Here is a 26,262-nt window from a genome sequence, read left to right on the forward strand (position 1 = left end):
TATCTTCATTTGATTTTGATTCATTTTACATTTCACACAATTAAATTAATTCCATTCTTAATTATCTATTTAGATGGAATTTTTAACACAATTTTTTTGGTATAAACATCGGGCAGTGCCCAAACAATATTACTAACGAACATAAAAAATTTGAGTTTACGGCAAATAGCAAAAATTTGCCAATGTAATTCGTGATTTTAGCGTTTATAATCCATTTAGGAAATGTAAACTAAATTGGTTTAAAAATTAGTGGAATATGGATTGATCCTATTTTTAGACTTTATTTAATTAAAATATGAATGTAATAATTAATGTAATGTGAAGTCTATTTATCATAAACAAATACAAGTAAAACTAGATATTTCATGATGAATATTCAAAGAAATTGCATGTGTTGTTGCTTACAACAGTTAATCCTGTTATTTAGTTACTACTTTCCAAGTTGAAGTACACATACATTTCTATGGAAGCAGAGGTATTGGAAATTTTGAGTTTGTGTGGACAAATACTATCGTCATAAAGTATACAAGTTTAGACGAATTTTGATTTTACACGTAATCTTTGAAATTTAAAATCAAATAACTACTAGAAAATTCACAGACACATATAAATGCAACTAGAAAACTACTCCCTCCGTCCCGGATAATTCGAGTCACTTTGATCGGGCACGGGTTTTAAGAATTGTAATAAAAAGTGGGTTGAAAAAGTTAGTGGAACGTGGGTCCTACCTTTATATATTAGTTTTATAATAAAATGTGAGTAGGAATGAGTTAGTGGAATATGGGGTCCACTACCAAAAATGGTAAAAGTGAAGTGGGACAAATTATGTGGGACGGACCGAAATGGAAAACAGAAACGAATTATCCGGGACGGAGGGAGTATTATCTTAGACACTTTTTGTGTAATGGCACTCATTGCAAGTGTGAGGAAAATAATGTGATAACAAGCAAAATGTAGTGTCACAAACTACTCTTTTAAATCACACTATATAAATGCACGATAATTTACAAATAATCCCCACAAATATATATTATTACAACTTCCCACCTATATTTATTTGATTTATACTTTTAACCTACAAATTGCTATAGTTTGTATTTTCATCCTATAAATTATATTTAGTCCTTCAAATTTTTATATTTACATCTTTATTAAATATATAAATACATTTCCACTTTCAATCTAAAAAAATTATAGTATTAAATTGCTATTAACCATCCAATAAAATTTCATAAACGACTAATTAAATAAAATGCTAAATTTGAATAATAAAAATCCAATATCTAATCTTACATAGAAATCCTCCGTGCATAAAATAATAGTACTACAAAGGGAAACACATTTAAAACATAATACTTCAACTTGAATTGTCTCAATGAAAAAACTAATTTGATTGCATAAAAACATCCAGACTACAACTCTTCTCAACAGTGAGATGAAAGATTAGATTTACATGAAAGCCACACTTCCAATGTTCCACACGGATACATGCAACCACAACACATATAGCTTGTAGAAACTACCGAGTTTTAACAAGACGAGGGCCAATACCATGGATACAGCAAGCGGAAAAACAGAGGGTATCTGCCAACCTGCAAATCTGCAATATAGAAGAGAAACATCAACATTAAATAACAGAAATGGTGAAATTAATGGCAATGACAAACTTTGGACTAAGAAAACAAATCTGAACAAATAAGAAAATAAATTTTACATTAAATTATTGCATATGCCGAAATAAAAATTCTATAACTTTGAATGAAAAGTAATTTTCGTACCTAATTTGAATAGACATAAGTGAATCAGAAATAATTAGTAGCTACAGTGAATACACAAAGTATAAATCACATTTTAGTTTGTAGCTACAATGAATGCATAAAGTATAAATCACATTTTAGTTTTTTAATCAAGAACAAAGAAAATTATAGTAGTAGTAGATAAAGATCCATCAGGTGAATAACATAAGTAGAACATGGGAAAAGAGTAGAGCTCAAAAATCAAACAATACAAGTAATATAATAAAAATTACTATTACTAGCAAATTAACATTGCACATACCTCTTCAATTGTTAGACCAAAATTACTTTATGCACTCACTCACTGCAACATAAGACAAATAATCAGGATCATCAAAATTTATAGCAATTAACATTAGACATAGAAAAAAGAAAACATTACCAATATGTCTTTAACTTGCACAAATAACGGCTGTCATGTTCTTTGATTCATTAACTTCTTTGATTGAGCTTTTTGGTTTCTCTTACTTATATTCTAATAGCAAGTCAAAATCAAAATGATAAGTAGATTCATAGCTTGAATGAAATATCATTACATAGAGAAAATCTAGAATAAACCTTTGCATCTTCCCTTCTCCAGAAAGCAAGACATTTGATCCATTGATCTTCCAAAACTCTATCATCCTTGTCATGTATTAAGTGCTCGATAGGTACATCTGCCCAATAACTCGTTTTTTTCAAATAATGCTTCCAACTTCTCCATTTAACTCCGATGTAGGCCAAAACCCATTTAACTGCTCCATTTAACTCCGATGTAGGCCAACTTCTTCATTTAACTCCAACTTCTCCATTCAAATAAGCAAGACATTTGATCCATTGATCTTCCAAAACTCTATTATCCTTATCATGTATTAAGTGCTCTATAAGTACATCTGCCCAATAACTCGTAACTACATTAGACAAAGACATACATTATTAAACTAAAATAGAAAGCTAACTTAGTGGCTTATCTTTAAAATTACTTTAAAGTCAGAACAATGCATGTCAAAACATAAAAGACATAAAAGTAATTTTAAAGTCAGAACAATGCATGTCAAAAGATAAGCCACATTGTTAAAGAAAACTAACTTAGTCCAAAAGCATAGAAGGATAAAAGAACATGATGAATTATATAATCTACACTCTTTTGAAATGTTATTACCTTAATGACTTCGAGCATCTCAACGTTTTCCCCCTCGGCATGGCATGCCAATTATTAACATCTAATGGACACTAATTACCATTTCTTGCAATTGAAACTAAGAAATGACAAAGCTTGCTCTTTTCACCACCTATAGGCTGACCAAACTCATTATACTCGACAGAAATGAGTGGTAGATTTGGAGGGCGGCCCCAAATATTTGTCATATAGGTATGGCCTCTGCTTTCCTTTCCAATAGATTTAGGTCCAGATGCACTACCTTTAAGCACACAAAAAAAAAATGATTAATCTATTATCTAAAATATTAAGGAGCTTAATAGAGTGTGTGATTTCCCATTACCTTCCTCCTCTTCTTCGATGTCAACACTTATATCCTCATTCGAAAATGGAAACATGTTCAAAGCTTCTTTATTGTCGTCAAAATAAATCCGTCAGATTCGATTTAGTTTCACTATTTAATCGAAACATAACACGATTTTCTTTTTCTACTATCACATAGAAACCAAGTATTTTTTTTTACCTTCACTAGCTGTAAACCTTTGTGCTGACATATTCCGTTCCTCATGCAAACGAATACTTTTTTAGTCTGTGTCCCTCCTTTAGAAGCTACATGTAACTTCATACGTTGGAGTGAAAATAAGTAAAGACAATATCTGGTAAAAAATGATATAGTGAAACTTAGATCATTTCATCAACACTGGGGGGATAAAACAAAAATTACTTTAAAATTGATCACATTGCATAATAAAATTGATTAAAACATAAAAGCTACGTTAGCAACAGTAGATTATCATTCCCGTGAATATATTACATTTTTCATTCTCAAAATAATTTCACTGAAAAACTCACCATGCAAGAATTAGAGGTAGGTTTCAACTTGATTTTCTTCTCGTTCTTGTTCTTTGTGTTATACTATCAGAGATAACTGTGAGTTCATGAATTTGCTTGGAGTTGTGGGGGAGTGGACGGTTGTGAGATACATGTTTTGGCGCTTAATGTATCTCTCCCTAATTTATTCTCCCTAATTTATTCTTCTAATTTATGTTTTGGCGCTTAATAAATCTGCCGCTAAATCCCTAATTTATTCTCCCTAATTTATTCTTCTAATTTATGACCATGTCGAATGGTGATTTTTGAATAGTGCTTTTTGAAGCTACTTCCAATTGAGTACTAGTTTTCTTGGTGAATTTCACTAGCCAACAAGTGGATTACTTTTTTTTATAATTTTCCTAAATATTTTGTCCATATGTATAATGTAATAGGGGGTTAGGAGCCAACTTTTTTTTTTAATGTTACCAACAAATGCTTTTTTTCTTGAGCTTTTGTTTGGAGGTTTACTTTCTTCCATTTTTATTAATTTGGATGGAATTTTGATGTTATAAGGACTCGTTTGATAAAAAAGATGGGATATGAGAAGATATGTAAAATAAGATAAGAAATACGGGCTTCATGTCAAGATATGCAAAGATATAATTTTTTTCCGTTGTTGTTTGATAGAAAAGAAATTATCTAAATTTGTATTGTATATTAAATAACATGGTTTAACTTGACAAATTGGTGAGATACATAAACAAGGTTAATGTTATAATTTTGGTAAGATTAGATAGGGCCCTGGTCTTATATTGGGCTTTGAGTTAAGCTTAACTATGATATCAAACAATTAAAAATGTTCTTATATAATTCTCTATCTTGGTATTACTAACTTATTAAACATGCCCTAAATATATAGTGCATGTGTGGAAGACTTGGCGTTTTTTTGCATGGGATGAAAATGTTGTTTGGTATAGAAGAAACAATTTTTCTACAGTTTTGTAGGGGTTCGTAATTGCATTTTAAATAAATTTATAACATTTAAGGGTCAACATGTCACTTTTAAATATAATGTCACCGTGCCACATATTAGAAGTGTGAATGCTTTCACAAATTGTGCCAGTTCTCTAGCGGGAGTAGTGTGTTTTTCTAAGTGTTTCAGTTTTAGCCGAGTTCAGAGTTAATATATCTTTCCCTCCTTGACCCATTTGCAATTATTCAACACACAAAATTAAATACAAGATCTATATATTATTTTTATTTTCATTTTTTCAGAACTCCATCATAATATCAACGAGAAATCATTGCGTTATATCCGATCAGAATTGCCTTTCATTTTCTTTCTTTTACTAGCCGTCATTGTAGAACTCTCAAGTTAATATATTGTTTCTCAAAATATGTCAATCCCGATTATCAAATTGCGTACTATGCCGAAGTTTAAACTATAATGGAATGATGTTATTTATGAGGCCAAGAACGAGATCAATTTTCTACTTAATTTAGTCTTATATTATTAACCTTTTAAGTGACCAAGAACAGCGACCGGCGTCAATTAAACATCATGCATGAATTTTTGAACACATATTAATAATACTCTTTCGACTTACTGTTTTGTTACTTTGTAATGTATTGAAGTTAGCCATACATATCTTACATTGTACAAAAACGGGGCTAATTTTATCTTTATTTATGCTAATGTGCGTTTATCATGAAATAAAATGTTAAAAGTTTATTAAAAAATGTATGCTTGTATAATGCAATGAAATTTTTTCGGCGGTGTAATGCTTGGAAAAGAAAATATTATATCCTCAAAAGATAAGAAAAATTATGTCTCGTTCAATCTGGAATCACATAATAAAATTTGAATTTACCATCTGTTTTTGAGATCAATATCTTTAGTTGATTTAATACAAAAACAACTTAAAATTATTCTTCTATAACTTTATTTGGTAGTGTGAACTACAAAATTAGCCCCTATGTATAGTTAATCGAATGTTGGAGGTACTCATGTTTCAAAAAATGCACCAAACGCCTCTACGTATGTGTATAATATCATTTGAAGTCATTTTTCATATAAATATTTATGGTCTTTCATGCCCTTCTCATCCTCAATTTATTTCCAGAATGCCACTCCAAGGGCATTTTCCCCAAGATGAACGACACCTTTGCCGTCTACAAGTTACTTGTTGACGACATCTTCCTCGTCAACAAGATGCTCACTGTCGAAGATTACCTCAATGCCTTATATGCAGTTTTTATTTTTCTTTCTATCTTCGTAACTTAGGTGTTAGTGTGTTTTTAAGTATTAAGTCTATTGTTAATTACGTGTTATTATGTTTTTAAGTATTGATCAAATATTAAAAATCCATTGTACTTTATTGTAAAGAAGCATAATTTTAATTCATCAGCCCGATTCGCAAGGAGGATCGTGTAAATTCAAATTATTTTGGCATCGTGCAAATTTCAAATTATTTTGGCATCGTGCAAATTTCAAATTATTTCGGCCAAAGCCCCTGAACAACGTCTATTACAGCCTCAGTTTCAGTGAGATTTTCTTCGGCAACTACGACGGCCAGGATGCTCAGTTTCCCTCCTGCGCCAAAATCACCCTCTCCGGCGAGGTACAATATCTCTCATATTTTTCTTTATCTTTTCTTCTATCTCACACACATTCTCATTTTTTTCTCTGTTTCAGCTTGTTATGTTGTCGTCCCTCAACTTTTCATACGTTGATTCCTAATTTGCACGATAATATAAAAGGTGTTGCTACTTCTAAGCACCACCTTTCACAGACGACGATACCCGCCCTGACGTCGATGACGTGGCAGAGTTTGCACGGTGGCTTGTCAACAAGGGCAAGTGGAGCGTGATAGGCACCAACACTTCGACGTCCACCCCCTTCACGTATCCGGTCTCCTACACCGACGACGATACAGGCTCCCGGCTCTTCTACCTCTCCACATTGGACCCCGTGGAGAGGGAAGTGACGGTGGACGTCCGCGCGAGCTTCACGGTCTCGGAGGCATACATCAACGGTTGCGAGGGCGCCGACACTCAGTCCCCGACTTGCTCCAAGATTACCCTATCCGGCGAGGTAATGGTCACTTGTTCTTCTTATATCTCACTCTCACCTAGTCACCTTCTAATTTATATTAATTTCAGCTCCGCAACCTCCCTGCCGGCTCCAAGGACGAAGCCCGGGCCAGGAAGGCTTTGTTCAAGGCCTACCCGGCCTTCAACGGTTTTATTTTTATTTTCTTCTTTTATTTTCTTTTTTTACTGACGATCATTCGTTGCTTGTTTGCAGCCTTCCCTCGCATGAACCAAACTTTTTCGGTCTACAGGCTCGAGATCGAGGCTATTTTCCTCGTGAGCAAGTCGGCACCTCCCCGCGACCTCACCGTGGAGGCTTACCTCGATGCTGAGTAGCGATCAGGTCATATGACATCCCGAATTTCCCTTTCCTTTATTAGTATAACAAAGATCTACTAGAAGCTTATGTTATTTTGTAATTGCCGAACTCTCGCATGTAAAGTTGTAATCTCGACTTTGGAATGATCAGTATTTTCGTTTGGAAATAAAGTGCAAGGGAAATTCGCACAGTAATATAAAATTCAATTAAATTCTAGAAGGTGACTCGAAAATGTTGAAAATGATGATATAGAGTGACTTGAAATTCGCACGGTAATATAAAAATTCTACGTATTAAATTCCAGAAGACAACTTGACAATGTTGAAAACGTTTATACAAAGTGACTTGAAATTCGCACGATAATATAAAAATTTAATTAAAATTTTGAATTGTACTATGTTAGGAATAAATTGGATTGCAATTATGTCAATTTTTGTTAGTAATAAAATCGGGATTGTGTTTATGATTTGACTATCGGCCGTTGGTTCGGATTTCAGACCGTGCACCTTTTAGTCATTATCCAACTCTTCAATTCCTAAGGTATGGTTCGTTCAGATTTCTGACCATGCACCCCTAAACACCATCCAATCCTTCAATATCTAAGGTGTTTAGTCATGTGGAACTTTAATGACAGTCTAAATAAGTAAATGTGTAAGTACTGATCACGAGAATTTGAATAAAAAAATACCAGTGTTATCTACCATATTAAGGTAGAAGCCATCATTAATTTTACTATAAATCTCGAATCTTATTATCCTCTTTCACTCACTCTCATCTAACAGGGCTCTGAAAACCGTCCAGGCTCGGCCACAACCGTGCTTTTGGCACTTTCTCTCTCCTCGGGAGGGCTCGACCGCTGCAATGGGAGCCTTCCCGACCGCCTTTCCGGAAGGCTACGGGAAGGCGGTGGGAAGGGCTCTCACTGTGAATGCTCTTAGTTGCCAATTGTAAATTGTAATGACCAAAGGTCAATAAATCTATATCCTCAAATTCACACAAATCACAAACCAAATTTCTAACTATCTAATTTTGAAATCAATAAATCAATTTTTAATTCACAAATCTAAAACGTATCGTAATTTCTAAATATGCAATTCTAAATTAAAAACATTGAATAAATAAAGTACTAACTGAAAAATCAATTAGATTTTAAGTACTAAAATTTACTAGTACGTATTCAATTAGATTTCACTGCCTCTAAACAATTGATAGTCTAATTAATTGAAAAAATTGCATCTATTTAGTTGGAAAATCGGCATACACTTTGTTCTATTTAACAATATTTTAAATATTTTTCTTTCTATCTCTCATGCTTTATCAATTTATATTAAAAATCATGTTATTTTCATATTATTTATTTATTTTATAAGGCGTATAGAGTATTTTATAATGGGTGGGCTAAGCACTAAATTGGGAATATACAATGTTCACACTTTTGTTTGCAAAGATCATGCCAGATTTTTATTCCATCATCTCTATTTGATCGAATTAACTGGGTTTGGTTGTTGAAGATAAAAAGACTAAAGCAAAATGCATCAAAAGGTCATATTGTTTATATGCATCTCATCATTCCCAAATTATGCTGGAACTTGGAAATGTAAAACCTTCGAGCTTATAGAATATATTGGGAGGATATGTGTGGTTATTTTAGGTGCATATATAGTATAAGTCTAGTCGACATTCATCCTTGTATATGTTACCAACGTACTTAGTCATTAACTTGATCCCTTTAATTGGCATCTCATAGTGATAGAGCTTGTGCCCTTATTTTACTAGAAAGCTACTCATTCCTGGTTTGCCACTGTTGATGATTGGCTACTTGATGCATTCTTTAGAATTGCTAGTTTATGATATCCCAAAAAATTGTTAGTATGCAGAATTGACATGATTTGGTTGGAAATGAAGATCCAATATTAAGTGTTTAAAATTCACCTGCCCGAATTTGGATCAAAATGGAAAAGACAAGATAAAGGTGATGTTTTGTATTCATAATATGGCCTAATAATACGCGCATGTGCATCCATATTTATTCATTCACCAAATGATGAGACTTAAATTGCAAAGTCTTAACTTGAAAGAGTATCTTAATCAAATAACTGTCTCCAGCTTGTTTCCTAGTTCAGTTCTTATCTTTGGATGTGTTGAAGATAATTTAATAAGGAGTATGTTGTATGTACTAGTTTCATCATCACACATCTGGTTTGCAAAATGCCAGGTTCTGATACATGTTGAAAGATCTGTGTTTATTCATTCAACTTGTCTGTCTTTCATTACAATATACACTGCCATTTTATAGGCTAGAAAATGGTATATACTTGGCAAGATTTGCCCTAGATACTAAAAGGAAAATATATCAATTCCCTTAATTTCGTGATCTCAATCAATCATCCGTGATCTCCACCAATCTTCTTCTCCTTTTAATTGATTCTTTCCAACACTCCCCCTCAAGTTAAGTAATGGGATCACACATTCTTAACTTGCCCAATGCCTTATGGAAGCTTCTAGCATCAACAGCCTTTGTGATAATATTTGCCAACTGATCTTCAGATCTCACAAAAGGAAGTTCTACTATCTTGGATTCTATGTTGTCCTTGATAAAATGTCGATCCACCTCGACGTGTTTAGTACGATCATGCTGGACTGGATTCTCAAATATGCTGATCGCCGCCTTGTTATCACAAAACAGTCTACATGATTTCTGTGAGTTCAACTCCAGCTCAGTCATCAACTTCTTCAACCATAGAATTTCTGTCAATCCACTCTTGATTCCTCGGAATTCTGCTTCAGCGCTTGACAGTGCTACCACCCTTTGCTTCTTGCTTCGCCATGTGACAAGATTTCCCCCCTACAAAGGTGAAATATCCTGCAGTCGATTTTCTGTCATTTGGATTTCCCGCCCAATCAGCATCTGTAAACCCATGAATCTCCAAATGTCCATGATTCTCAAACAGAATTCCATGGCCTGCTGTCCCCTTTAGATATCGAACAATCCTCAGTGCTGCTTCCCAATGAGCTACTTGAGGTGCATGCATGAACTGCTATGTCAGGTCTTGTGTGGGATAGGTATATCAATTTCCCAACCAAACGTTGATATCGAGTGCGGTGGGTAGCTTCAGCTCCTTCTACTATTTGCAGATCGTGATTCTGAACCATAGGAGTGTCGGCTGGCTTGCAGTCCAATAGTCCTGTTTCTGTAAGTAATTCAAGAACATACTTCCTCTGACTGATGAAGATCCCTTTTTTCGATCTCAGCACTTCTATACCCAAAAAATACTTCAGCATTCCCAAGTCCTTCATTTCAAATTCTGTAAATAAATTCTTCTTCAGCTGATCCATCTCCTCTTCATCATCACCAGTGAGGATCATATCGTCTACATAAATGATTAGGCATGTGATCTTTCCTTCACTCTTCTTTAGAAACAGTGTGTGACCAGAATTGCTTTGTTTGTACCCGTACTTCTTCATCACCTCTGTAAACCTTCCAAACCAAGCTCTAGGCGACTGTTTCAGCCCAAGTGTTCGTTTCAGCTTGCAAATTTTCCCTCCTTTGAATTCCCCCGCAAATCCAGGAGGTGCTTCCATATAGATTGGTTTCTTAAGTTCCCATGTAAGAAAGCATTAGTCACGTCAAACTGATGGAACGGCCACCCCCTGGTCGCAGCTATCGAGAGTAACACTCGAATAGTACTCATCTTGGCAACAGGTGAGAAGGTCTCTGCATAGTCAACTCCATAGGTCTGTGTGTAACCTTTGGCTCCTAGTCTCGCCTTATACCTTTCAATCGATCCATCTGGTCTTCGTTTGATGGTGAAAACCCACCTGCAACCCACTGTTCGAACTCAATCAGGTTTCAGACAAACTTCCCATGTGTTGTTCTTCATTAGGGCCCGCATCTCTACCAGCATTGCTTCCTTCCATTTTGGAATTTTCATGGCCTCCTCAGCTGTGTATGGAATTTCCTCCTCGTCATACAGGGCTGCTCCAAATGCCCTAGCCATCTCCGTTAAGTTGGCCTTGGCCAGGTTCGCCATAGAATATCTAGCTTTGCTAATCCTCTCATGACTATAGCTTTTGGCCGGAATGCCACGAGTAATCCTTGAGGGGAGTACATAACGGCCAGTATCCCCATCAATTGCCGCATTCTCATTCTCATCTACACCAGACTCGTCAGGGTTAACAACTGTATTATCTGAGATAGTTTCAGGAATTACCTCGGATATCACTGGAGGAGGAGATTCAGGCGTAGGCGTTTGAGGAGGCTCTACAGCAGACATGACCGGCTCGGCGGTTACACTAGCTTGCTCTGTTAGTTCCGCGACCGAGGGCTTTGGATATGGCACAGACACACTGAGAGGTCGAATTATTTCACTCCCCCTGAACAATACTCTCCCCCTGACCCCGAGGTTTGGTGTAAAAGAATTCACTTTCAAGGAAATTACAATTCATCGTTGTTATAATTTTCCTAGACCCCGGATGATATCATCGATAGCCTTTCTGATTTATCCCATAACCCAAGAACACACATTTTAATGCACATGCAGAAAATTTTCCCCTTTCATGTTTTGGCACATGTACATAAACTGAGCAACCAAAATTTTTGAGCGGAAGAGTGAGAGGTGTAGGAATATTAGTTAAGGATGAAAGAGTCTGTAGAGGAGTGTTCATACCCAATATTTTTGTTGGCAGTCGATTAATCAAGTAAACAGCAGTAGCAACAGCTTCGGGCCATAGAAACCTAGGAACATTGGAGTCAAAGAAAAGGGCTCTTGTGACTTCTAGGATTATCCTATTCTTTCGCTCAACTACCCCATTTTGTTCAGGAGTGTATGGACAAGTGGTTTGATGGACTAACCCTTTCCTCTTAAAAAACTCGGTCATTTCTGTATTCACAAATTCCCTTCCATTATCAGATCTAAGGATTTTAACAGTGGTTTGGAATTGTGTCTTAATCATTGTAAAAAAATGAGTAAATTTTTCAAAAACCTCTAATTTATTTTTCAAAAAATATACCCAAGTCAATCTAGTGCAATCATCTACAAAGATAAGAAAATATCTAAAACCATGATCACCAATAATAGGAGCAGGACCCCAAACATCAGCATGCACTAGAGAAAAAAGAGTCTTAACACGAGTATCACTTGATCTATACGATTGTCTGTGGCTCTTTGCCAAAACACAAGATTCGCAAGTAATATCTTTAAACTGAGAAAACTTTGGAAAAAGCAATTTTAAATAACCCGAGGATGGATGCCCCAGTCTGCGGTGCCACGGCCAAGCTTCCTGATTGGCAGATCCGTGAGCAAGCATCACGGTGCCACCTTGTTGAGCAATCTCATCCACGTAATAGAGGCCTTGCCGCTCAGTGCCACGCTCAATTATCCTCCTCGTCCTGATATCCTGTAATACACAGAAGTTTGGATGCATCAGTAACGTACAGTTCAATTCTTTCGTCACATGGCTAATAAACATGAGTTTATGGGACAATTTAGGCACATGGAGGCAATTTTTGAACTTTAAGGTTGGGGAAATCTCAATGGTTCCACTCCCACTCACAATAGTCAACTCCCCATCCGCGGTTTGTATGTGGCTTTTTGTAACTTCATCATATTCAGAAAAATCATTTTTATCATAAGACATAGTATCAGTCGCCCCACAATAAAAAATCCACCCTTTCTCCTTAGAATCACTCTTACTTTGGGCGACACACGCAATTGGGAGACTATCCAAAGGTGCAAAACGATTCGGACTTAAAAAAGAGTTTTCAGCAATTTTAGGGACCCTATTTGGAATTTTCTTGTTCTGGGGACCTAATTGCACACACTTGGAATTTAGGGGACCTAATTGAATACTATTCATGCAGTGGGGTATTTTTCTAGCATCATTAATTTTAAAAGGACTAAGGAGCAATTTAAATTGCGGATCAAGGTTTTTCAACTCTAATCGGAGACCTCCACTTGACGCGCCTCCCCCTTTTTCTCTCTGTAAATGCCGTTTCTCCAATTCTGGCCGTCTCGCCAGTCCTGCCGCCTCCACCTTGCTGCTGGCCGGCGTCCCCTACTCTTCCACGGGCGACGGCAACCTCCCGGTTGCCCACTCCTTGGGGGAACAGCCCGCCTCCGTCCTCAACTCCGATTGCAAGTCGAGCTTTATCCTTTTGATTCCCGTCCCACCACTCCGGAACTCCGATGAGGACGAAGCAGGTTTTTCTTGTATGCTTGTTCTTTCCGCAGTGTGAGCACCACATCTTTGATTTGTCGAGTTTGAATTCGCGGCGATTGGGCGGTTGTGTGGTGGTTCTTGATGGTTGTGGCTGGTGATTTGGGCGTTGCTGTGGTGTATCGGGTCTCCTCATATTTAATCGTGCATCCTCCATGTTTGGTTTCTCCTCGTCGTCTGACATTTTTGCAGGTTGGAATTCGCCGCCTTCTAGGTCGGGAAAGGTATAAGGGCTATGATGATTTTCTTACGAGCGCTCTGGTACCTTGTTGAAAGATCTGTGTTTATTCATTCAACTTGTCTGTCTTTCATTACAATATACACTGCCATTTTATAGGCTAGAAAATGGTATATACTTGGCAAGATTTGCCCTAGATACTAAAAGGAAAATATATCAATTCCCTTAATTTCGTGATCTCAAGCAATCATCCGTGATCTCCACCAATCTTCTTCTCCTTTTAATTGATTCTTTCCAACATGTTACAACAAACTTGTAGGTAGTGGTTTAAGTTAGTGATGTGGGTATATGTAGTTACGTTCCTCTTCTTTGGGATAGAAGCTTGTAGACTAAAAACTCGTTTGGCAACCTTTTAACGTGCAAATTGAAAGTATAAAAATTTGGCATGACCTCAAGTTTAAATGAATTTGGTTTATTGCAATTCCCTAGGCATTTTAAATGTAGAGCACTAGTACTAGTTGTTTTAATGATCGTGCAAACAATACATTTTTATAACATTTTGACATAATATAAGGCCAATATGATTAAATTAGGCTTTGTCACGATTCCAAATTAATAGTAGGATACAAATGTTTTATTATTCATATCATTGGACTATTTTAGGAATCTAATTCATTAGAAGAGTATTAAGTCCTAATATTGCTCAAATCCAATGAATTAATCGACATTTGGATTTACATCGAGAATGGGATCATAACAGCTCAAATACTATTGGAAGGAGACGAGTTGACAAAATGAGTTACACCGCACCCGCTTCAGTACACGTTGAAAATGATATTCACCTACCCTATTAAAGTTATACATCCTAATTCTTCATCTTACTTGAAAGTTTTGTGTTATCCTTTTGCACTAAAATAATCAAGAGATTTAACTGCATTGGGTCTAAATTAAAATGGAAATTTAACTACTCTGAGACTTAACTAAATCAAGAAAAATTAATTAACTCGAAGGTAGTACACATTTGGGTGTAATTAAATCAAAATAAGCAATTTAAGTAAAATAGCCCCAAAATTCACTACCATAAATCCTTCGTCTAAAAGCATCTATAACCATTTATACTAAACTCAAAGTCATTATAGTGTAAAAGTTTGTAGAAGGAATAGAGGATTTGAATATTTTAATATTACATTGCATACTTAATATAAAGTTTTCAGGTCAAGTTAAAATACAGTTTTTTATGATGTTTGTTGATTAATAAGTCTAAATTATAGAATTAACATAATATACTTATTGCTTATTATAAATTATTTGTATTTAAAGATTATATGTGCATTTTTTTATTAAGTAAGCTATGCCAATGTTTTATTTGGTGATTATTACCTGAAATTTATTAATTAATTTAGTTTAAATTATCATTACTTAAAGATTTGAACAATCTGACATTAACTCAGAACAATTTTTTGTGCAAAATTCTAAACGAATTAAAAAAATTTGAAGATGAAATCAAAATCGGATTTCAGCCGAGAGAGAGTGAAAAAAAAAACAGCGACAGTGACTAGAAAATACACCATTGCCGGCGGATGGACAAATCTATATACGGTCGAAACCGTTATAACTAGTTGAATTGAGTATTGAAATAAATATGTCTTCGATAAGATAAAAGTTGCAATTATAGAATTTCTAAGTTTTATTTTTGTTGGGCTCTTGTATGTTACATTTCAGTTGTATAACTAGTTGAACCAAATAAGAATTTCATATCCTTGTACCCAATTGCCTTGATCATATGTAAATTGATCACCACTCGCTGCCCGTTTATAAGCACTATTTTTCAAGTGTTTCTTAGAGCATCTCCAATAACAATAGGCTAGTCCCAGGCTAGCCACTCTCTCTCCCTGTCGCGTTATCAACACTAAAAATCCACCTGCCACATCATCATTTTAAGCAAATAGGCTAGCCTTAGGCTAGCCGCAATAAAAATAATTCAAAAACAACTACATTTACAGAATAAAATTTACGATTAAATTACGGAATTAAATTTACGAGACATATACGGGAAAATTCATTCATTTCATTAAAAAAAAAAAAGGTACATAGATAAAAAAAAATACATGATTTAAAAAAAAAAACGGGCTTCCACACACGAGCCCCGCCGCTCTCTACTCCTCGTCGTCGCCACCGCCGTCCTCGTCGTCGCCACCTGGGGTATCTGAGCCCGCGTCTGAGCCCCCCACCAGTGCCCTCGTGGCATCCAAATCCACCTGTATGTTCTCGAGCATTAAGTGGAAAAACCTCTTCTCCGTGGGGTCAGTTGCGGCCTTCCACTCTTGGAAGACCTCGTACATCCGTTCCTCTGTTTTTGCATGCGAAAATAAGGTGTACGCGCGTGGGGGGAGTGCCGAGATGACCTCCTGGGGCGATAGGGGGAGGATCCCCTTGCTGCCTGTTGCGCCCGCTTTTGGCCAACCGGGCGAGGGTGACGAGCAAAGGATGGAGGGGACGGAAAATCCTCAGCATCCGGGGGAGGTCGTGGGATCCGCCGCTGCTGCCGCTGTAATCGCCGGAATAGTTCAGCCTCTGCTTCTTCGGCCACCCAGCGTCGCACCTCGCACGGAACTTCTCGGAGGCCTTCAGCACCAGAAGGTGAACTCCTTATAAGTCCCTGGCAAGGGGAACTGACTCTCCGCTATCCTCCGGGCGTCCTCCTCAGTCTGCCCACTAGTCAGCATGCGGAGGGCGTTGGTGTACAACCCTGAAAATCGGCCGACCGCTGCCCTGATGCGTTCCCACCCCTTCCGGCACTTCTCCCCGCTGTAGTCCTTTCCGTGCGGGCAGTTCCTCCTGTAGGCTGCTCTAATCTTAGCCCACATGTTGACGATCCACTGGTTGTTCGCAACCAGCAGATCGCCGCAAATCGACAACCACGCCTTAGCCACACAGACGTACTCATCCTCCATCCACTTCCTCCGCGTGGGGGTTTCGTGAATAGCGGGCTGCGACGACTCGCCGACCACCTTGCCCTTCCCCTTGGTCTTCTTCTTCTTCGGCGCGCCCCGACCCACTGGAACGGGAGTGTCCGGCTCCCCGAGATCGATCCCCATCTCATGCAATAACAAAAGGTCATCGCCAGTGAACTGCATCTCCAATTGGGTCGACGTGTGAGGCGAAGCCGTCAAAAAATCAAGAGAGAGACGATAGACCGTGTCCCCCACCGGTGGCCCCTGCATCCCAGGCTGCATACCGGGCTGCATCCCTCCCTGCCATACCAGCATCATCCTCATCACCTGCTGCATCATCTGTTGTTGCATCTGGGGCATACCTCCCCACCCCGGCGTTGCATGTCCGCCGCTGGCCTGTCCCCCGCCCGGCATCCCCCTTGCATCCCCCCCTCCGCTCCCGCCATCATCCCCATCAACTGTTTCCAAGGGACGTTAAACCCATGGCCCATCTGCCCGCCCATCTGGCCCCATCCAGATCCCACAGGTACCGTGAGAGTTTGAGATCCGCTCGTCGCCGGACTGGACTCGTTGTTGTTGTCCATCGCTCGATATTGCTCTTGTACAGAAATTTAGAGAGAGAGAAAACTCGTTAAAACAAGTGGTGCAAATGAAAATGAAACTAAAATCGTGTATATATAGGTTTTCAAAAAAAAATATTAAAAAAAAACGAAAATTGGGCGCTGGCCGATCGGCACACCACAATGGCGGCCAGCACATCGGCTAGCGCCCTCAAATCGGCGTAGGGTAGCCGATTTCTTCGTTGATTCGCGGCTAGCTGTTTCCAATAGTTTGGCTAGCCGACCGGCTAGCGACGCGAAACCGGCTAGCTGCTATTGGAGATGCTCTTAAGTATATGAACTTGTGCTAGTACGCTTTCCTCTATAATTTCACCGTGGATCCTCCTAACTACAACATATTTATATTTAGGCAGTTTCACTTGCTTCACATCTTGTGTTAGAGGTTTAGGAAGACCACCATTCTGATACTTGTTCGGTACATAAAAATAAATTGTGTAAGTAGAATTCACGACATCTAACAACAATAGTGGGTCTGTATTGATAATAATGTCTTTTCGGTCATTTCCGTGACCGAAGTACGTGAACAAACTGCATATAAAACACAAATAATTAGAAAATGGTAAAAAATGGGCGAATTTAAAAATATAAGAAATTAACAAAATCCAATGTGTTACCAATTGAATGGAATATTAAATATTAAATTGAACTAATTTTTTTAAATATAAGAAAATTATTGACCCTAATAACTGAAAGTAATTGACACAAAAAAAAACTTACACGTCTCCGGCTTTTGCAATACCACCCATAATTGAGTATTGTACAACACTCGAAGCTGTCACCCATAAAGCTTGACTATAATTTCTTATTTCAAATTCTTTTTCAGTGTGAATAATAGTAAATGTTGGACACTCAATATTTTTACATTGCAACGGAGGACCATTTCCTCCATAACCTTTCGTTTCATGCGGTTTGCATTCATGTACAACAATGCATGAAAAAATAACTAATAGATAAAATATCTTTCTTGAACGAGACATTGAAATGGAATAACTAAATTAGTAATGTATTCCTATGCTCGATTTGAAGGGAGTATATATAACAGAAAAAAATCAAATTAAATTAGTATCATTAATTAGTCATTACTCTTACTCTTGTAATAAAACATGAGTGTGTAGTGTTACTTAGAGTTGGAGTTAGAAAACCAATTACGATTTAATGCAATCGAGATTTTTGTACTAGTATAATTTTTAATAGACTAGTGTTAACACCCGTGCTATGCACGGGCCAAATGATTTTCGAATAGTAATCTTAAATAAGAAGGAATAAATTAAAAAAAAAACAGAATAACATTGGTGTTTATGATAAAAAAATGTGATAATTAATTGTGTATAAAAAATATTCATATAATTATTAAGAACAAAAAAAAAATGTACTTCCCTTAACATACTGTAATGAACCATCTCATATTCGGCATACAATTTTATACAATTTGAATAAATAGTATAAGTGTAGCAATATTAAATAAAAGAAATAACAAAATAGGAGATGAGTAGATGAAATATAATAAAATATACAAATAAGGAAAAATATAAAACAGAATCTAAAAGAACGAAAAAAAAAACAAATAATTTGAACGATGAAAGAGTTCATGATTTCACTTGATTAACAAAACATAGTTATTCATACCTGCAAACAAAAATAACTTTAAAAAACAACAATCCAGTAATTCATAAATTTTTAAAAATTTATAATTTATAATTGTTTTAAAAATAAAAAAAGAACAAACATACTTAAATATAACTATAAAAAATAACATTGAAAAGATAAAATAGCCCAATATAATTAACATACATAGCCCAATAATTCTTAAAAATAGATCCCTAAACAGGAGGATCCCAATATAGTTTACAATTATCGCAATATAGTAGTAACAATTCTTTAAAAATAGAGGCCAAATGAGTTCAAAAATATTACCCCAAATTTACATACAATGCAGATCCAATCATATCATTATTCACAAGATCCCACAGAGAAACCAACAAAAAAATAACATGAAATATCTTGAATTCTCTGAAATGGCCCAATCAAAATTGCCTCTCACATTTGAAAAGCCAAACATCAAACATATTACAAAACCAAGCGATTTTATCCAAAATACTACTCCATTACACTTAACATTAACTAATTACAAATTATCAGATTAATTAAATAACTTTATGATCTAATAACATATTTTAAGAAAATATATAAACTTTTTTCTGCATTTCCACACGCCGCTTAAGCGACGAAAACCCTAGATCTGCACCCCTGGTCGCCGATTCTACCACCAAATCGGAGAAAAAGTCGCCATAGACTGGCGTCTACGACCACACCCACACCCACACCCACACCCACCAAAATCGGCGACACGTTATCTTCTAATCGGTTCTGCCATTGCAAAATCAGGGCTAGCGCACGAAACTTACACACTCCAGCGACAACGGAAGCGTTTCACACAACGTTGAAATCATATTTTCGACCAACCGAAGAAGGAAGCAATTTTAGGTAAAATCGAAACACAGTTCATAAATTTGAAAAAATATCACAAATCGTCAATATTTATCAAGTATTTAATTATTTCACTAATTATTTTACATGTAAGGAGCAAAAATAGGTTGCTATCGACTATTCAAGGTAAAGAGGATGAACATAGGGGTTCTCAATATCTGGCTGTGAGCCTACAACAGATACAACAACATATCACAAAGGAGGTCGACAAACCTACAAAAATTAGGGCGAAATGTTCTGGTCGAAGATTGGAAATTTTAATTCGCTCCAAATTCGCAGAATATTCAATGGATCAACAGACCTTAGGTAAAATGTCTTCACAAATTTACTGTAAAAAGCCTTACGATTTATAGAGATAATGCTTATAAACGCTTATCTAAATGTAATTGGACGTATTATTCTTGATAAAAACAGTGCAAATTTGAGTATTTAAATTTTTTTCAATCATATTTTGAGAATTTGTTTCAAAATGTAATCTGTTGCTCACTTTAACACCCTTTAAGCTTTGCTGATTTCTTTAGTTTCTTCATAGAGGGAAGATAGATAGCTATTTACTGGATATAGTAGAATTTGCTTCTGAATATAGTAATATAATTATCAATCACTTCCATTATTTACAATCAAGATTTAATGGACGTAGTAGTTAATTAATGTTGTAACTTGTTCAGTATAATAGTATTGCAGTTTTATCATTCCAGTGAATGAATGCAGCATCATTTTTATGCAGGAATAATACTAAACAATTTCAAGAAGCATGAAAACTAAAGAACACATATTGCATGGAAAACTGGAATAAGAGATGAGTATGTAAATTCTAAATAAAATCAAATACAGAAACTCTTGAAAAACTATTGAATCTACATTCTGAATTTTAAATGCAGAGAGAAAAAGAAAAATAACTCCTTTGCAGAGCAATGCAAAGTCTCCCTTTGCAGAGCAATGCAAAGTCTCTAGAATAAAACAAATGGAACGAATGGTAGATTGAATGTTGCAACTTGTTTAGTATTACAGTTCTATCATTTCAGTGTATGAATGCAGCAATTTGTTTTTTTGCAGGAATCATCTTAAGCACTTTCAAGAAGCATGGAAACCAAAGAACACATATTGCATGGAAAACAGGAATATGAGGTGAGTATATACATTCTACATAAAATCAAATGCACGAAACAGAACAACTAATAAATCTTTATTCTAAATTTTGAATGCAGGGAGAAAAAGATAAAAATTACTCCTCTGCAGAGCAGTTTTATTATTCCAGTCAATGAATGCAGCAACATTTTTTGCATGAATCATCTTAAACAATTTCAAGAAGCATGGAAATCAAAGAACATGTATTGAATGGGAAACTGGAATAAGAGATGAGTGTATACATTTTACGTATAATCAAATTCAGAAAATACAGAAAAACTAATGAATCTCCATTCTGAAATTCAAATGCAGGGAGAAAAAGAAAAAATAACTCCGCTGCAAAGCAGTGCAAAGTCTCAAGAATAGCACAAACGGAAGGAATGGCAGATTGAAGGTAAGAATACTAAATTAATCATGCATAGTGCTGAACACAGCAACAAAATGAAAAAACTGAAACAAAATAAATGAAAGAAAAAGAGAGTGAGCATTTACAATAGAAAATGAGTATTGTACAACGCTCGAAGCTGTCACCCATAAAGCTTGACTATAATTTCTTATTTCAAATTCTTTTTCAGTGTGAATAATAGTAAATGTTGGACACTCAAATATTTTTACATTGCAACGGAGGACCATTTCCTCCATAACCTTTCGTTTCATGCGGTTTGCATTCATGTACAACAATGCATGAAAAAATAACTAATAGACAAAATATCTTTCTTGAATGAGACATTGAACTTGGAATAACTAAATTTAATAATGTATTCCTATGCTCGATTTGAAGGGAGTATATATAACAGAAAAAAATCAAATTAAATTAGTATCATTAATTAGTCATTTCTCTTACTCTTGTAATAAAACATGAGTGTGTAGCGTTACTTAGAGTTGGAGTTAGAAAACCGATTACGATTTAATGCAATCGAGATTTTTGTACTAGTATAATTTTTGATAGATTCTTAAATGTGTTTAATTTATGTGTTGATCACGGCCGTTAAATAAATCTTAATGATTTTTATTTTAATTGTGTTTCTTTTACATTTGGTATATAAAAAGAGAATTAGGTAGTTTTTGAAAATTATGGTAATGTGTATACTAAGAGAAATATAGTGATAATGGTAAAGTTGAAGTTTCTAAGTTAACAAGGTTCTAACTTGAATTTCGTTATAACTGACGATGAATTTTTTCCATCATCGAACAAATATTTGCAATAGGAGTCTTCTAACTTAATTAGGTAACAAATCAAAAATAGTAATTGAGTATTTAATAAATTGATGATGACAATCACGTTGTGGTTTGTGAGCATGAATAGAGTTTCTAAAATTACAAGAAAAAGCAAATATACGAAAACTGTAGAACAATGAAGGACGATTGGCAGCGATGATGCAAAACACATATTGAATCGACACGTGTTCATTCCATATCATAGACGGGACAAATATCTACTGTATTGCATTTTAAAAATTTACTCCGTAGTTAATAATTTAAGATATATTGTAATAATAACTCTTGAGTTATAAATAATGGAATACTATGTTTATGAGCTAGTGTAAAAAAAATTACGAACGAATTCAAATATTGAATGATAAATATCTGTTTATGAAAATACCATATCAATAAATTGAAAAAGCAAGAAAAATAATTTAAAGGTAATAATAATAATAAATAAAATAAATATATGCTTTAATAAAATAATCTAGTATTAATATATAAACAAATAGGAATAATACAGTTTTTTTAAAAAATTACCTAAAAAGGTACTACTAGAATGGCCAAACGACGTTGCAATTGTAGGAAACAAACTATAAGCTAATAAATATTCAATGATGATAGTTGTAATAAATATTGTTCACCAATTTTCATTACTCCACAGCCTATATACGAGTTTACTTGATCATGCAGTTCTGCCCCACTTCCCAAATAAAAAATAAAAATCAGAAAGCATGTCCTAAAACAATGTCATTCGTTACTTTTTTGGCTTTTATTTTCATTTATTTTCACTTTTTATTACTCCGTTTTGCTTTTCTTCAAATGTTAAATGTGAACTTATATATTGTTTAGTGTATAAATTTAATACCACAAAAGTATTCTATTTTCGTTTTTCATTATCTCGGGTTTAAACACAAGTCAGAAGTCCTTCAATGCTTTACCACTTGTACCAGCAGAATAGTTGTTGCACACTACTGTAACATGTCTCATTTGAGTTCGCGGAGAAATCCTTTCCTTGAGTTCATGCTTCACTTCTCTTTTCGTTCCATTCTCGAAAAACGTGAGTGAAAAGCCCATGATTTAATTCCGCCCTCCTTTTCTTTTTCTTTATCTCAACCGGGCAAAGATATCTTAAAAGCTCCGGTCCAAACAATTAACTAGACAGCCCAACTAAATAAATGACTCTTGGCCCAAATAAAATATTAGTACAGTAGCCCAACTACCAAAATGAGTCTAATTGAAATACTAGTAATTAACAGCTCCTTATTTTCTTCTCCCATTTTCACGTCACATAATCACTTTCTCCCTCTATTCTCAATTTCAACTTCTCAGCCTGGTTTCACCGCCGTCTGCCGAAACTGGTTGCCGCTGCTGTCTCTCAATCGGCACAGCTTGGCCATCATCGAGTGCCGCAGCATCTCCTTCTCAATTTGCCACCAACAGCTTTGCCGCCCTCTTCTTCTCCGGTGGCTTCGATTGGGCCGTGACTGTTAAATGTATAATTTTCTTTTCGTTGATTAGGTTTTTTATTTAAGATGGGTTCAAAGAAGAAAGCATTAAATATAAAAAGGCTTGGACTCGTGAAAAGTGGGTTTCAAAATGTAAAATTATTCTCTCAACGAAAAAAATTAAAGCGAAAAATTGTTTTATATGCATAACGTCGTCGTTTCGAGAACAAACAAAAAGGTCGAAAAAAACTGGAGTGTTACACTATCATTATGTGAGATATAAGTATAGAGTGTGAGATTATATATTTCATCAAATGAAATCAGTATATTTTAAAATAAGGTAAATGTAGTATACTTTTGGATGATAGAAATAATAAAGTATTATTGTATTTGAATCAAATCAATTGGGGAGTGTGGAACACAATCAAATTAAGAAAACCAAAATAAATACATGAAAGGTTCATTGCTGGAATAAATATTGACGGTATTTTTAATTATTACTATAAATTTGGCTAAAATATCATCCTCGAATATAAACTAAAGCAAAATTTTTATAATAATAACCGCTCTATAGTGTATACGATGTGTTGCTCAGATGCATGCTAACTAGTAACTACTACTCCTTATCAATTCAAAAATATTTAATCCCTCTTCAGTTAGGATCGTGGGCCTAGTTTAATTCTTTTATGGTTGGGCCAAAGTATATTTGACAGTTGGGCCGAGTCTCTATAATTGTTGGGAAGTAACTCTTGAGTGAATCTTCAATTTAATTTAGTGTGGGCTGAAATAATTTGAAAGATTGGGCTTGATATTATTATAGGGTTAGCTTGAAATTAATTTTTTGTGTGGGTTCTTTCAATTGAATGTTTGGTTTTAAATAATCCTAATTAATTAAACCTGAGAGTTTAGTTAAGCCGCAAGTAATTAAATCTCATAGTTTAAATAGTTTCAAGGACAATATAACTGAATTCAAGTATTTGTCACAATCACAATGATTAAATTTATGAGTTCGTTTATATTCACTTGGTAATTGATACTACCTCCGTCCCACAATATGAATCACATTTAACGTGACCATAAATTTTAAAAATGTAAGGAATAGTGTTAGAAAAGTTCATGGGAATATGAGACCCACTTTTTTATATTGATTTTAAAATAAAATGTGAGTAAAGTTAGTTAGTGGAATATAAGACCTACTTACTATTTATGGTAAAAGTGAAACGTAACTTTTATTATTGGACGAACCGAAATGACAAAAATGTGACTCTTATTGTGGGACGGATATAATATCTTCGATCAAAACAACAAAACTATAGAGTGACTTGAAATCTGCACAGTAATATAAAAATTCAATTAAATTCTAGAAGATGACTCGACAATGTTGAAAACGATAGTAGTAATATAGAGTGACTTGAAATTTGCACGGTAATATAAAAATTGAATTGAAATTTTGAATTGTACTTTGTAAGTAATAAAATGGATTGCAATTATGCTAATTTTTGTTAGTATTAAAATCGGGATCGTGTTTACGATTTTTGATTATCAGCCGTTGGTTCGGATTTCATACCGTGCACCTTTTAGTCATTATCCAACTCTTCAATTTCTAAGGAAGGGTTCGTGCAGATTTTAGACCGTGCACCTTTTAGTCATTATCCAACTCTTTTCAATTTTTAAGGTAGGGTTCGTGCGGATTTCAAACCATGCACCTCTAAACACCATCTAATTCTTCAATATCTAAGGTGTTTAGTCATGCGGAACTTTAATGACCGTCTAAATAAGTAAATATGTAAGTACTGATCACAAAAATTTGAATAAAAAAATATCAGCATTATCTACCATATTAAGTTAGAAGCCATCATTGATTCTACTATAAATCTCGAACGTATTATCATCTTTCACTCACTCTCATCACACTCACACTCTCCTCTCTCTCCGTCATGACACCCTTCCTTGTCCTCTTGCTTGTGGTGCTAACCTCACGGTGGAGGCCTATCCGCTGGCGTACTGAAGTCTCAAGTTGTTGTGTTTATTTTCATGTAATTTCATAATTAATTACTACTGCTTGTGTATTGCCTCTTAAATTATGTTATTAAATCATAGTGTTGATTAATTGTAGTTTGTTATTATTAAGTAAGTTTGTTTAATGAATATCGTTTGGGCTCCTTCCTTTTTTTATTAAAATTGGGCCTTTTAAAATATCAGTTTTTGTATTGGGCCTGTTTCAGATAAATGGAAATATTTGGGTTCTCATTCGTTTTTTGTGTGGGCTTTTTCTTTTTCTACAAGATGGAGATCGAGGACATTTTCCTCGTTAACAAGCCGCCGCCGGCAAGAAACCTCACGGTGGAGGCCTATCTGGGGGCGTACTGAAGTCTTAAGTTGTTGTGTTTATTTTTATCATAATTAAGTACTAAGTACTTCACTATAATTATTGACGACTCTTAATGTTATTGTTTTTAGCAAGACTGGACTGTAGTTATTGAGTTGTTGAACCAAATGCAACTATAATTAGGAAAATGCAAAAAATAAAATGATACTCCCTCCGTCCCAAGATAAGCGACTCGTATTCCTTTTTGGGACGTCCCAAGATAAGTGATTCATTTTCTTTTCTGGTACTCTATCTATTACTTTTTCTCTCTACTATACTAACTCTCTTACTTTATTCACTTTCCACTTTACTAACAAAACCTCATTTCCTTAAATCCCGTGCCGAAAAGTTTGTGGTCACTTATCTTGGGACGGAGGGAGTACATCAAATTAAATTGTGATGAGAATAGAAACTATTAAAAATAACACAATACTTATACTATTTATTGACTATAATTCTATATTATATAAAATAGACATTAGACAAATAGACACTACTTAA

At 35.2% G+C, this 26,262-nt stretch overlaps 1 protein-coding gene and 2 long non-coding RNA genes across 7 annotated transcripts; 2 read left to right on the top strand and 1 right to left on the bottom strand.

Moving 5' to 3' along the window:
- Nucleotides 1-1,373: 1,373 nt before the first annotated feature.
- Nucleotides 1,374-2,637, bottom strand: LOC125193051 (uncharacterized). Its single transcript, XR_007171522.2, has 4 exons — nt 2,355-2,637; nt 2,179-2,271; nt 2,059-2,100; nt 1,374-1,600 (listed from the first exon to the last, which is right to left on the bottom strand). It is a non-coding gene; the product is annotated as an uncharacterized LOC125193051 (long non-coding RNA).
- Nucleotides 2,638-4,053: 1,416 nt separating this feature from the next.
- LOC125195354 (uncharacterized) lies at nt 4,054-7,176 on the top strand. Its single transcript, XM_048093513.1, has 4 exons — nt 4,054-4,063; nt 6,540-6,841; nt 6,910-6,988; nt 7,055-7,176. The coding sequence occupies exons 1-4, from the start codon at nt 4,054-4,056 to the stop codon at nt 7,174-7,176; spliced, it is 513 nt and encodes a 170-aa protein (XP_047949470.1).
- Nucleotides 7,177-19,323: 12,147 nt separating this feature from the next.
- LOC125192630 (uncharacterized) lies at nt 19,324-25,856 on the top strand. Of its 5 annotated transcripts, none has more exons than XR_016137694.1 (6): nt 19,327-19,611; nt 19,721-19,920; nt 20,671-20,742; nt 20,823-20,945; nt 21,055-21,136; nt 25,680-25,856. It is a non-coding gene; the product is annotated as an uncharacterized LOC125192630 (long non-coding RNA). The 5 variants fall into 5 exon arrangements; XR_016137693.1 differs by lacking the exon at nt 25,680-25,856 and adding an exon at nt 23,278-23,594; XR_016137695.1 differs by lacking the exon at nt 25,680-25,856 and having other exon boundaries at nt 19,324-19,611; nt 19,709-19,920; nt 21,055-21,760.
- Nucleotides 25,857-26,262: the final 406 nt, after the last annotated feature.

Source organism: Salvia hispanica, chromosome 4 (assembly GCF_029641045.1).
Source record: "Salvia hispanica isolate PSC_SH4W2 chromosome 4, Shi_PSC_v1, whole genome shotgun sequence".
Taxonomy (NCBI): Eukaryota; Viridiplantae; Streptophyta; class Magnoliopsida; order Lamiales; family Lamiaceae; genus Salvia; species Salvia hispanica.

Coding starts and splice junctions, on each gene's coding strand:
- LOC125195354 (XM_048093513.1), top strand. Junction 6,842..6,909: donor AGATTACCCTATCCGGCGAG/GTAATGGTCACT, acceptor TATTAATTTCAG/CTCCGCAACCTCCCTGCCGG. Junction 6,989..7,054: donor GGCCTACCCGGCCTTCAACG/GTTTTATTTTTA, acceptor GCTTGTTTGCAG/CCTTCCCTCGCATGAACCAA.